The sequence below is a fragment of the Manihot esculenta genome, chromosome 12, assembly GCF_001659605.2.
Source record: "Manihot esculenta cultivar AM560-2 chromosome 12, M.esculenta_v8, whole genome shotgun sequence".
NCBI classification, from domain to species: Eukaryota; Viridiplantae; Streptophyta; class Magnoliopsida; order Malpighiales; family Euphorbiaceae; genus Manihot; species Manihot esculenta.
Genome location: NC_035172.2, coordinates 14,049,172 through 14,061,832, shown reverse-complemented (window position 1 = coordinate 14,061,832; position 12,661 = coordinate 14,049,172). Strand labels below are relative to the sequence as shown.

General features: G+C 24.5%; 1 protein-coding gene across 1 annotated transcript; it reads left to right on the top strand.

Moving 5' to 3' along the window:
• The first annotated feature begins 6,155 nt into the window (after nt 1–6,155).
• LOC110627380 (protein ARABIDOPSIS THALIANA ANTHER 7) lies at nt 6,156–6,509 on the top strand. Its single transcript, XM_021773667.2, has one exon. The coding sequence runs from the start codon at nt 6,156–6,158 to the stop codon at nt 6,507–6,509; it is 354 nt and encodes a 117-aa protein (XP_021629359.1).
• The last annotated feature ends 6,152 nt before the right edge of the window (nt 6,510–12,661 follow it).

Genomic DNA, 12,661 nt, shown 5'->3' with positions numbered 1-12,661 from the left:
CAAGAGATTGCAATTGAAGCAGAAGCAGCAGCAGCAGCAGCAGAAGAATGGAAAGGAGGGGGTTCAAGGGCTCTTGAACAACGGACCTGCATATCACCTCATACATGTAGCAGGGATCAACCTATGCCTTTCTTTCCTTTGAAGGACTGCAAATTTGGTGATTTTGCTTTTGTGGTTTTTCTTGGAAGTTCTATATACAAAACGTAAATTACTATCACAAACAGGAAGATGGGAGAGAAAAGCTTTCGTAAATCACTATCACAAACAGGAAGATAGAAAAGCACGAAAGCGAAATTAAAGTTTCTTCTTGAGGCAAAATGGATGCTCAGAGTTTGGCACAGGCCTCGCCCGAGAGTAAATGCAATGGGCACTAGACACTTTCCGTTTTGCGGCCACAGGAATGAGTGATACCTTAGTGTGGAGAAGGAAAGGATTTGGTAGTGTGTTTCCTGAAACTCACAATATTATAATTGCCTCGAAAGTTATCTATTCTAGAGAAATAAAAAACATTATAGAGAACGTTCTAAAAGTTAATATGGAGAAAGTCTATGATAGATTTCGATGAACTTCTTCCAGATACGCTTACGGTTATTGATATACCTAACAATTTGAATAATGTTATAATGAATTGTGTATCATTTGTTTCTATGTAGGTAGTGTGGAATAGTAATTTGATGAAAAAGGTCAAACCCTCTAAAGGTTTAAAAGGGGTAAGCAATGATAAAAACTTTAGAAGACATTTTGAGGCCCTAAATAATATTTTAAGATCTCATGATGGGCTATTACATAGTCGAAACTAGGTAAAAGGTGTAGATCTCTGAACGAGCTTTCTGAATTGGGTCTTAATAATGATTCTGACGCTCGTAGCAAAAATTATGACCAAAATGCTTTTTGCTATTTAGTGGTCGCATTTGGACAGGTCTGCCCGTTTTAAATATTAAGACCCATTTCGTTCGCATCAGTCTCCTCCATTGGAAAAAAAAACTCATCCTCGAGTGGAGCAGAAGATTTGGATATAAAGCAGCATCAGAGTCATGATACCTGGATATGTCCGCCACATAAAATGTCTTGAAAATACCCATGGTATCTGGGAGTTCTATTACATAAGTATTGACATTGATGTGCTTGAGTACTAATAGAGTCCATACTTCTTAGGCTGCAGCTTGCTTTATGTACCGAATGGGAATCTCTCCTTGTGCAAGAACACTATCACTACATCTCCAACCTCGAAGACTTTTTATCGTTTATGCTTATCTGCAACTTACTTGTACTTTGCGTTTGCTTGCTCCAATTTATGCTTGACTTTCTCCAATTTCTGCTTGACTTTCTCCTGCACATCCACAATCTACTCGGCCATGTGCTTTGCTGAAACACTAGTATCTGTACCTTTTGGCAGCTTGATCAAATCTAACGCATATTGTGGCACCTTGGTGTAGACAACAGAAAAAGGTGAACGGTCAATAACACTATGAACTGCACTATTGTAAACAAATTCAACTTGAGAAAGAACAAGATCCCACTGCTTCAATTTATCCCTACAATGACTGTGAATCATATTGTCTAGGGTCCGATTACTGCTTCCATTTGCTCGACAGTTTGCGAGTGAGTGGTACTGCTGATTAATATTATACTTAAAAGTTAAAAAAATAATTTAAAAATGTATGTGAAAAAATTATTTTATTATTTTTAATATTTTCAAATTGAATCATATTAAATATTATTTTAAAATTTTTTAATACTTTATAACTAGTGTATTTAATAAGGTTATTTTTTAATAATAATTTTAAAAGTAATGCTAAATAGTAAGTATATTAGATAAATTTAAGAAAAATCATTGATAATGATTTTAGTCAAAATAAAATGAAAATAAATTATTATTATAAAATTATTGATAAAAATTTTAAAAAATTGAATAATAATATAAATAATAATTTTTAAATATATTTAATAGTGAAAAAGAGCAACTTGATAATTTTACAAGTAACCGTAGGGTGCATTTGATTAAACATTAAAATTATAGATTTTAATTGAAAAAAATAAAAGTATAGAGTGGAATTATTTCAAATTTACTTTACTTTTTCATCAAGGACTAAATAAATTTAATTTTAATTTTTAATTTTTTTAACCATATAAGCCCACATCTTTATATTAAGTGCAAAATAAATCCAAACATATTAACCTATTAATTGTTTTAATAATAAATATTATTTCTATAATTTTTAATAAAATACATTATTTGTTAAATTTCTTCAACTCTTCAGAGAAATAATATTTAATATCTAAAAATTATAGAAATAATATTTTATTATTAAAAATTAATAATTTTATATTTTAAAATTTATTTGGCTCTTAATATATAGTTGTGAGTTTATTTAATTACAAATTAAAATTAGATTTATTCAGCCCTCAATTAAAAATAATAATTAGAGAATTCACTTGATAATATATATATTAATTTTTTAATATTAAATTTTAAAAGAAATAGTTATCTCACAATTTTAATAATCTAACAAATTTATCGATATAAAAACACAAGAATTTTCATTAATTTTTTATTCAAAATTATAGTCTACATTTTTTAATAACTTTAATTGTTTTTAATTTACCATCAAATATAAAAGCCTTTTATTTCTATTTTGAATAATATAAAAAAAATTAATAAATATATTGAATGAAAAGTTTAATTATTACGTTAATTAATGTTATAATCAAAACTTTAAATCTTGCATTATAAAATAGTTTTTCAAAAAAGTATTTTTGGCCTTCTAATCTCTACTGAGATTAGTTTACATGATATGTCACATATTATTATTTTTACTACATAAATAACTTGATTAATTTAAGTTAAATTTGCAATTACCATTTCAAAAAAAAAATTAAATTTCGATTAAGACTTTAATCTCCTAATTATTTAAAATCTAAAAGTTATATAATTGAAATTCCTAATTTTCTATTACTTAAGTCTTAACTAGAGTTAAATTAAAATTAGTGATTTCAATTATGTAGTTTGGAAATTTTGGATAATTAAGAGATTAGAGTCTTAACTAATTTAAATATGATAAATATTAAAATAAAAATTATTATAATTATAACAAATTTAAAAATTACCACTTTTCATTCAAATTGAAAATTTTACCTATAGATATAAAAAAAATTATAAAATTGTTTTTTTTCTGAACAAGGAGCATTTTACATAATAGCTTAGCCAATTTCAAATCTCATTGCAAAACTACTTCACCTTCCACAAGAATTTAATTATCTACACTTATCAAGAGCAATTAGAATATTAACCTTAAATTATGTAAGGTGCAGAATTTTCTCTTTACAACTAAAAACCTTTAAATATTAACTATTACACCTTCCACAAGGATTTAATTATCTACACTTGTCAAGAGCAATTAGAATATTTAGCACAATTTATCTAAGGTGAAGAATACACTCTTAAAAAAAAAAAAAAACTTTAAATATGCTTACAAAAAAAAATTTAATTTTAAAATTTCACTATCTATTTTATTTAATATCATTTTTAGTAATTTTAATGATAAATGTGCTTATAAACTAATTAATCAATATGTCAACTGCTTATTACTTATAAGTATTTTAATCAAACACATAATTGCTTAAAATTTTAAATGCTTCTAAGATGGTGTTTGACTCAACTTATAAATTTTAAAAATTTGTTGCCCCATAAGATTTGGAAAAACTTAATTTTAATGATACCAAAACTTAATAAATTATATTTTTCTAATCATCCTAAGCATTAAAAGTAGAGCATTTGGAAAAACATTCCAGACCAAATTGACCCAAATAACTTTTAGACCTATTTTATACTTGACTCAAAATAGTTAATTCAAGTTATTTAATAGTTTTTATTGGTTTTTTATAAACCTATCTATTTTCCTATAAATAATCGATGTAGAACAATACAATCTGCCCCATTTAATTTTGCAACTTTCTCGTCGCAAGCTGAAGCTAAACCAAGACCGAGCTTTTGGATATTGTGGTTCTCTAGTACTTTGAACGACTCCACCTCATCTCGCATGGGGTAGCCCATTTCTCGCAAGTCCACTTGTTCCTCACAATTTTCTGATTTAAGGTGATTGTGATTCCAATTGTAATAGTCTGATCCAAATTAACCCAAATAACTTTTAGGCTCATTTTACACTTGGTCCAAAATGGTTAACCCAAATTACTTAGTAGTTTTTGCTAGCTATTTATTAATTCATCAATTTTCTTATAAACAATCGATGTAGAACATGATATTCTCTGCATTGGAAAGAAAGAAGACTCTTGCTATAAGATGAATTAAAGGAATAAGAAGTGAAGAAAGATATATTTAGAATTCATTATAAAAGAGCGAATGAGTTAATACGCCAATGATAAAATTACCTATTTCATTATATTTCTCGAAAAGCAAATACAATATTTTAATATGTTTTTAAATTTTCTTAAAAGGCTAAAATTAGATATCTAATTTTAGCCTTTTAAGAAATCTAATTTCTGACTGTATTTATTTTAACTAACTACTTTCAGTTTGTGGGATTAATTGATTTTAGTCTGCATGAATCTCAATGTTTTAACGGCTAGTATTTTCAAACTTATTACCGTTGAACTACCTCTGCTATTAAGAAATAAAAATTTTGTAGACATCTATTTAAGAGATTGAATCTCTTCATAAATAAGTAATGAAAGCACTGATTTTCAAAGAGTATTCGAAACCCTTGTATTAAAAGCTTTTCATTCATATTTATGATCTTCATCGACAAATCTTCTTTTTCTCATCTTGATAGCATTCTCTTGTAACTGCTGAAAGTTATTCAAAATTTTTACTTCTAAATCAAAACTTATATAAGATTTATTAAGTGTGTGTTCACTTGATAGAGGTTTTAAGCACCTATTGAAACTTAAGTAGAAGTTTGAGTGTTGAATCAAATGTGTAAAGGTCTATAAGCACTTGAAAAGCTTGTTATTGTATGAAAGGCTATTCTCTTGCCTGATAAAAGATATTTAGTGAAGTGAAGACTCAAGGAAGAACCTTGGGACAGTAGATGTAGGCTAAGTTTGTCGAACCACTATAAAATCTATGTGTTTGATTTTCTTATCCTAAACTTTTTACTTTTAGCTTTTATTATTAATCTGAGATATGTGTTTACAAGTTTAAATCACTGCTGATAAAAGTTTGGTAAAATTAGCATACTAATTTAAGCTTTACTTTCTATTAATTGCATTTATTGAATACTTGTGTATATGTGTTTAGCTGCCTTTCAAAATCTTCTAAGAAAACTCTTGAGATATTTGTTTCAAGTTATAAGTACCAAGTGCGTATAAACTATTTAAAATTCATGAACATTTAAAATTTTAAGTAATTATGTATCTTTTAAAAATATTTATAAATAATTGATAAACAATTAACATGTTTATCAATAAGTAATTTATAAGTATATTTATTTTTAAAATTATTAAAAAAGATATCAAATAAGATAAGTAGTGAAGTTCTAAAATTAAATTAAAATTATTAATTTAATTAATCAATTACATAATCACATCAACACAATTTCGTTATAAACAATTCGTTTTCTAAAAAAATTTAGATGAATTCTTATAAAATTATACATAAAATTTTAAGTTCAAAATAATTAAATTTTTTAGTCTACATAATCTAATTAATAGAAAATAAATTAATTAAATTACATTTTTAGAAAATTATAAATTCCTAACCGGATTGGTTGTAGTGCACACATGCCTACAGAACTTGGCCAATATGTATTTGAAGAACTCATTCCAAACGAATTACACTAGCTCCAATGCAAATATAGATAAATTAATGTTGCCATACCAACTCCACTACTTGCCCCAGCCATAAACTTCTCACGGTTAACGAAAAAACCAGTCATGATTTATCAGTGCAAATAGTTTAAGCAAGCAAAGTTGTATTTTATCCAACACAAGTGGTGAGCTCCTCAGAAGTAAGCAATAATTTATAAAGCATGATAATTACATGTTGTTTTACCAACTATGAGCCAACTAACTGCTCTTGTGTTCACAGATAAGAATTGCCCAACTTTCATTTTTAAGGCGAAAGTATGAGCCACAGAAACTCATCCTGGCAAGAATTCAGAATTTTTCCATAGCCCATTACCAGAGATAGTCCATAGATGAGTCGTCTTGTAGCATTTCTACTGGTTATCCTCTTAGTTTCTCAACCAGCCATGGCTCAGAAGCCACGGGACTTCATTGACTGTTTGAGTGTGCTGGTGTATTTCAGCTCATGCATAGGATATATTGATGGACGATTTGGAGAACCATCATGGGGTTGTTGTATGGGAGTTGAGGAACTCAATAGGTTAGCAACTCAGAATCATGAAACGCAGAAGATCTGTCAATGCATTGAACTCGTTGCAAGATTAGGAGATCCTCCTTTCCTTCTTGCAAACATCAATGCTCTTCCAATCAAGTGTCAAACACATCTCAGCTTCCCCATTTCTGTTAAAAAGGACTGCTCGAAGTAAATCTCTTCATCATCTACTTCTTTCAAAAGAAGAAAAAAAAATTTAAGGAATTGACTGTCTTTTTATTTGTCTTTTTTGCAGAGTTCAATGAACTGATGAACTAAGCAGCTAGAAGGCATGCATGATACATGGGAGACTGTAGTTTGTAATTACATTAATGGTCTTGATTTCTATCATTTTGATTAGGAAATGCAAAATGAATTTTCAGACTCTTCTATTCCATAGTCATTTAATAAACAGTATCCAACATTGTTTGAATGTGCAAGAAATTAGAATTATTGCATAATCAAATCAACACAGATTATAGGGGCCAATTAGCAATCAGCATTGTCAATTTCTTTAATTGAACATGTTAAAAATGGCTAGATGCTTGAACAATGAAGACATCTTATCCTATTGCCAGTAAAATAACAACTTCATTAAAGCAAATTCTCTCTTGTCAGTAAAACATCCCTTGTGTTTTCTGATAAAAATGGACAGCTAGAACTCCTTTGGGCTCCTAACAGTTTTATATTTAACCCATACATCTTCACCAGTCTTAATGCAACAAAGCTAAAAAGAAAAAGGAAAACAAAGAGAAAAAAGTAACAAAATTGAAGTCCAATTGGCACTGCTCAGTGAACAGTGGAAATTGCATCTGTATCTATATATATCGTCTTTTGCATGAGTGCCGGCAACAGATCACATTGTTGTATGTCTGATGTTCATCCTCCTAGTTTCGAATGTGGCTCAGCTTCAGTCACTGAGCCTTCTATGTGAGTTTGAGGTTGTCTAGGCTTACTTCCCTTCCTGCTTGTTTTTTCTCACAGGATCTTCATACAAACCATCATGGGAATGCTGTGAGGGAGTTCTTACATTCCATGCATTAGCCAAGCTTGGGTCAGGCCAACCGATCTTCCAGTGCATTCAATACTTTGTGAGAGATCTATGGTCTAAAATGAATGATACCCTTATCAGTGAACTTAAAATCCAATGTTAAAACACATCTTAGTTTCACCATTTCCTGAGAGAATGGACAGCAAATAGGTAATCATGTCTCATTTCTCTCTCTCTGTCTCTGTTTCTGTCGAAGTGTATCCCTAACTAACTCTTCTTGGCTTGCTGCAGCTTTTAAAAGGTTGGAGATTGTGAGAGCTTGAGAATCTGAGAAGCTATGTAGCTAAGAGGATTACTAAATATTTTTATGTCCAGATATCATAAGAAGTGAGTTTATCACTTACATAACCCCAAGTTATGAGAGGATCAAGTTCTTGAGTTTCATTTTTGACAATTTTGTTTCTGTATCAACTCACTTCATTTTCAGGCTATGGATAACACAACAGGAAAAGCACCAGAATCTATGTGTGGAAGCACTAGACGATCGAAAACATCATCAAAGCAAGTCTCCTTAGCACTAACACATTTGTGGTGGCGGAGCCAGGATTGATGCTTGGGGAGAAAATCTTATAATTTTTTTTCCTCTGAAAAATGAATATATAGTTGAGAATCCCTTTACACAAAATTGTGTATCAATAATTTTATTCTTGCTTATTGCTCAAAATGTTAACTTAAAATTTTCTAATCCATGGTTGAAACTTATACAATTACCCAAAAAAGAAAAAAAAAACTTATATTTCATGGGAAGATTAAAAAGTTTATAATGTATACATAAACTTAACTATTCGAAAATAATAATAATAATAATTATAAAAATAAAAAGTTAAAAAGTTAAAAATTTTATTTTTATTTTCTATTTATCTATAGTCTATATTATATATAAAAGTGGAAAGAGAAGAAAATATTGAGATTTCCGATAATACTCTTAGCTTTTTATTTATTTACGATAGTTTTTATTATTTTATAGTTGATAATTTTATTATTTAAAATAATTTTATGATTAGTTAAAAAATCTTAAAGGATATGTATAAAATATATTGATATTAAATTTTTTTAAATAAGGATATAAATTAAATGATAATTTTATTATTTAAATTAATTTTAGAATTTACTAAAAAATCTAAAATAATTATTTAAATTAATAAAAATATAACTAAATTAATTTTAAAATTAAAATTATTGAAATAACATGTTTAAATATTAGATAATTATTAAAATAATAAATTTATATTTTTTAAGTAGAAATAAAATATGAAGTTAAATTTAATTAGTGAGGATTAAAAATATTAATGAAATAAAAAATTTAAAAATAAATTTACTTTATTCGATATTTTAATTTAATTGATTTTTAATTAAATCTAATAGTAAAATATGGAAAGATATTTATCAATTGTAATCTTTAAAATTTACTGATTAAATTAGATTACTCATATCAGATAATTTTATCATTATTTTTGAATATCTTGGTCTTTATTATTTATGCAATTTTAATTATTTTATAATTAATAATTTTATTATTTAAATTAATTTTATAATTAGTTAAAGAAAATTTTAAAAATATATATAAAATATATTGATATTAAATTTTTTAAATAAGAATATAAATTAGATGTTAATTTTATTATTTAAATTAATTTTAGAGTTTGCTAAAAAAATCTAAAAGAATTATTTAAATTAATAAAAATACAATTAAATAATAAATTCATATTTTTTGAGTAGAAATTAAAATATGAAATTAAATTTAATTAGAGAGAATTAAAAATATTAATTAAATAAAAAATTTAAAAATAAATTTATTATTATTTAATATTTTATTTTAATTATTTTTAATTAAATTTAATATTAAAATATGAAAAAAATTATTGATTTCTCATATCAAATCAATTTTATTATTATCTTTGAATATATCAGTATTTAATTCTGTATTACTTTTACATATAAATATTATGTAATATGTGATTAATTAATACAATTGTATCATAAAAAAAATATTATGTATCCTACAAAATCAAAAAAGAATACTTTATTTTAAAATTATTCTAATATATAATATTAGATTTTTATTAGTTATTTTTTTAATAGATATTTTTATACTTTTATAAATTTTATTGTAATTAATTTATTATGTATAAATAATAAATTAAAAATTGATTGAATTAATTCTATATTTATTTTTTTTCATATATGATATTATAACTTTAATATATTATTATAAAATAAAATTATAAAATATATATTATAATTGAAAGGGAAATAAGAGATTTTTTTAACTATCTTTAATTGAATATGATCATAATATATTTATCTTTATTTTAATTGAATAACAATTAAAAAAAACTAAATTTTAAATTGATTAGATTAATGTCTTTTTTAAAATTAAATTTTATTATTAAGTAATATTTATTTCTTAAATTAATTTAAGTTAAACTAATCATTATATATGTAATTAATTAAATTTTATTGAAACATAATTTTAAAAAATTATTAATTTACGATTTAATGATATAATATAATATAGTGTAATTACATATTTTATTTTATTGTAAAAAAAAATTATATTAGTTAAATAATCTCCTTTAATATAATAATTATTCATATATTTATATATAGGGAGATTTACAATTTAGTTCTTAAGTATTGCTATTATTAACAAATCAGTCCTTATATTTTTAGAAACCTATTAAAACGTCATTATGTTTTCTCTCCGTCAACGAAATAGTCCTTCCGTCTATTTTTGCCGTTAAAAATATAGTAAAAGACTAAATTACCCCCATTATTTTTCTCCAACTCCTCCTCCTTCCTTTTCTTCTTCATCAATTCTTCTTCCTTCTTCTTCTTCTTCTTCTTCTTCTTCTTCTTCTTCTTCTTCTTCTGCTTCTTCTTCTTCTTCTTCTTCTTCTTCCGAGGAGGAGGAGGAGGAGATAGAGACTATTTCGTTGACAAAAAGAAACGATAAGGACGTTATAATAGATGTGAGAAAAGATAAGTATTATTTCATTGACAAAAAAAATCAATAAGGACATTTTAATAGATTTCTAAAAATATAGTGTGACCCGTCAGTGACAGAGTCAGTCTGCCGGTTTTGTCCAGTGTTTGTGAAGAGTAAATGCCTTCCAGCCGACCTGAGAAAAGATAGGGACTATTTCATTGACGGAAAAAAACGGTAAGCACGTTTTAATAGATATGAAAAAAGATAAAAATATTTTAATAGATTTTTAAAAATGTAAGGACTAACTTGTTAATAATTGCAATATACAAGGACTAAATAAATGGTTTATTTGAGGGTAAAATTGGATTTTAAAAATTTTCTCTCCTCTTTTATCTAATTTTAACAGAAAATAGGACTTAAGGACTATTTCGTTGACGGAAATAAAACATAAGAACGTTTTAATAGGTTTCTAAAAATACAGGGACTGACTTGTTAATAATGGCAATACTCAGTGACTAAATTATAAATCTTCCATATATATATTTATTCTATATGAAAAGGGATGAAAATATTAAGATTGTCAATAATCCCTTTAGATCTTTTATTTATTTATAATAGTTTTTAATTAATTAATAGTTGATAATATTATTATTTAAAATTTAAATTTTAAAAAATAAATGATAATTTTATTAATTTTATTAATAAAATAAAATTTTAAAATAAGAATTCTATAAATAAAATTAATATTCAAAAAATAAAAGGAAATAAAAAAGAAGATTCAAATTTAGTTTGTAATATAGTTATATTACAATTGAAAATATATATTATAAATATATTTTATAATATTAAATTTAAAATTAATGAATAAAAAAATATATATATATCATTACATAATTTAGATAAATTTAAATTCTAATTACTGTTTAGACGAACTATCGTTAGAAGTTAAATTGAGAAAAAAATTAAAATAATTCTTTATAATTAAAATTTTTTGACAATAATTTATCTTCTGATTATTGCGGCTATTTTTATATATATTATTATGGCTAATAAGCTATAAAAGATAATAAAAATTAAAAAGTATTTTTATAAATAAATTAAAATAATATAAATATTAATATAATTATAAATTCAAAATAATTTAATATAGCACTCCGAGGCTTAACCTGGTGGAAAGTGCATCCTTGTAGCCTTGAGATGTCTACGGTTCGACTCCCCAATCCCATATTTCAAAAAAAAAAAAAAATTTAATATAAAATTTATTAATTAAAAAATTGTAGAGTCTATATAAAATTTAAATTCTTAATCTTTTTCTATTTAAATTCTTATAATTATTTTTTATTATAATCTAATATTTTTCAAAAAAAAAAAAAAAACAAAGTTCGAACCAATTAAAACTGTAGCGGTTTCATAGAAAAGAATTTTTTTTTTCTTTTTAGTTAAGCGGGTTATGTAAAAATATTAAATATTTATAATAATACAAATAAAAAGAAATATATATTAATATATTAAGAAAAAGTAAAATTTTATAATATATTACAATTTAAAATAAAATAAAAAGTATTTAATCAACTATTAATTTAATTGAAATATTATTTATAATAAATTTATATAATTTTTTATTTTTTTTAGTTTACATATAATTTATACTATATATTAAAATGAGAGAAATAGCAAATAATATAATTATCTAAAATACTCATATTTATATTTATTATAAATTACTTTTATTTTAATTAATTAAAAATAATAAATAAATTTACTATTATTTAAAATTAATTGTAAAATATAATAAAATTTATCAATCGTAATTCTTGTAATCTCTAAATTAGACTAAGTCAATTTTATTTAAATTCAGGTAATTTTATTATTATTTTTGTATAGATCAATTTTTATTTTAATATCACCTTATCTATAAATACTGCTAAAAGAAAAACAACTTTTTCAAAATGAATAGATCATAACATTTTTAATAAGAATGAATTTCATAATGTATTATTTACTATCGAAAATAGTTTGAGCAAAGAAGAAAATAATTATATATATAAAACCCTTTATTAATAAGATAAAAAAAAAATTGGAGCCATCAATGAACAAAAAAAAACTTCTTCTTACTGTGATTTTGGGACTCCCTTGCTTGTTTAAAAAAAAAATTTTAAAAATCCTTTAATTCCTCACCATCTTTTATTTTAATCATTTAATCTAAAACAAAACCCCAAATTAATTTTTGTTTTAATTTTTTTCAATAAAAAACCTTAACCTAAAATTCATTTTCCTCATTCGTAGGTATCAATTTTCAATAGATAAATTTTTCTCATTTTCTTTGTAAATTTTTTAAGTATTATAT

Excerpts from the sequence above, each read along its gene's own strand:
- LOC110627380 (XM_021773667.2), top strand. The coding sequence starts at position 6,156 with ATGAGTCGTCTTGTAGCATTTCTACTGGTTATCCTCTTAGTTTCTCAA.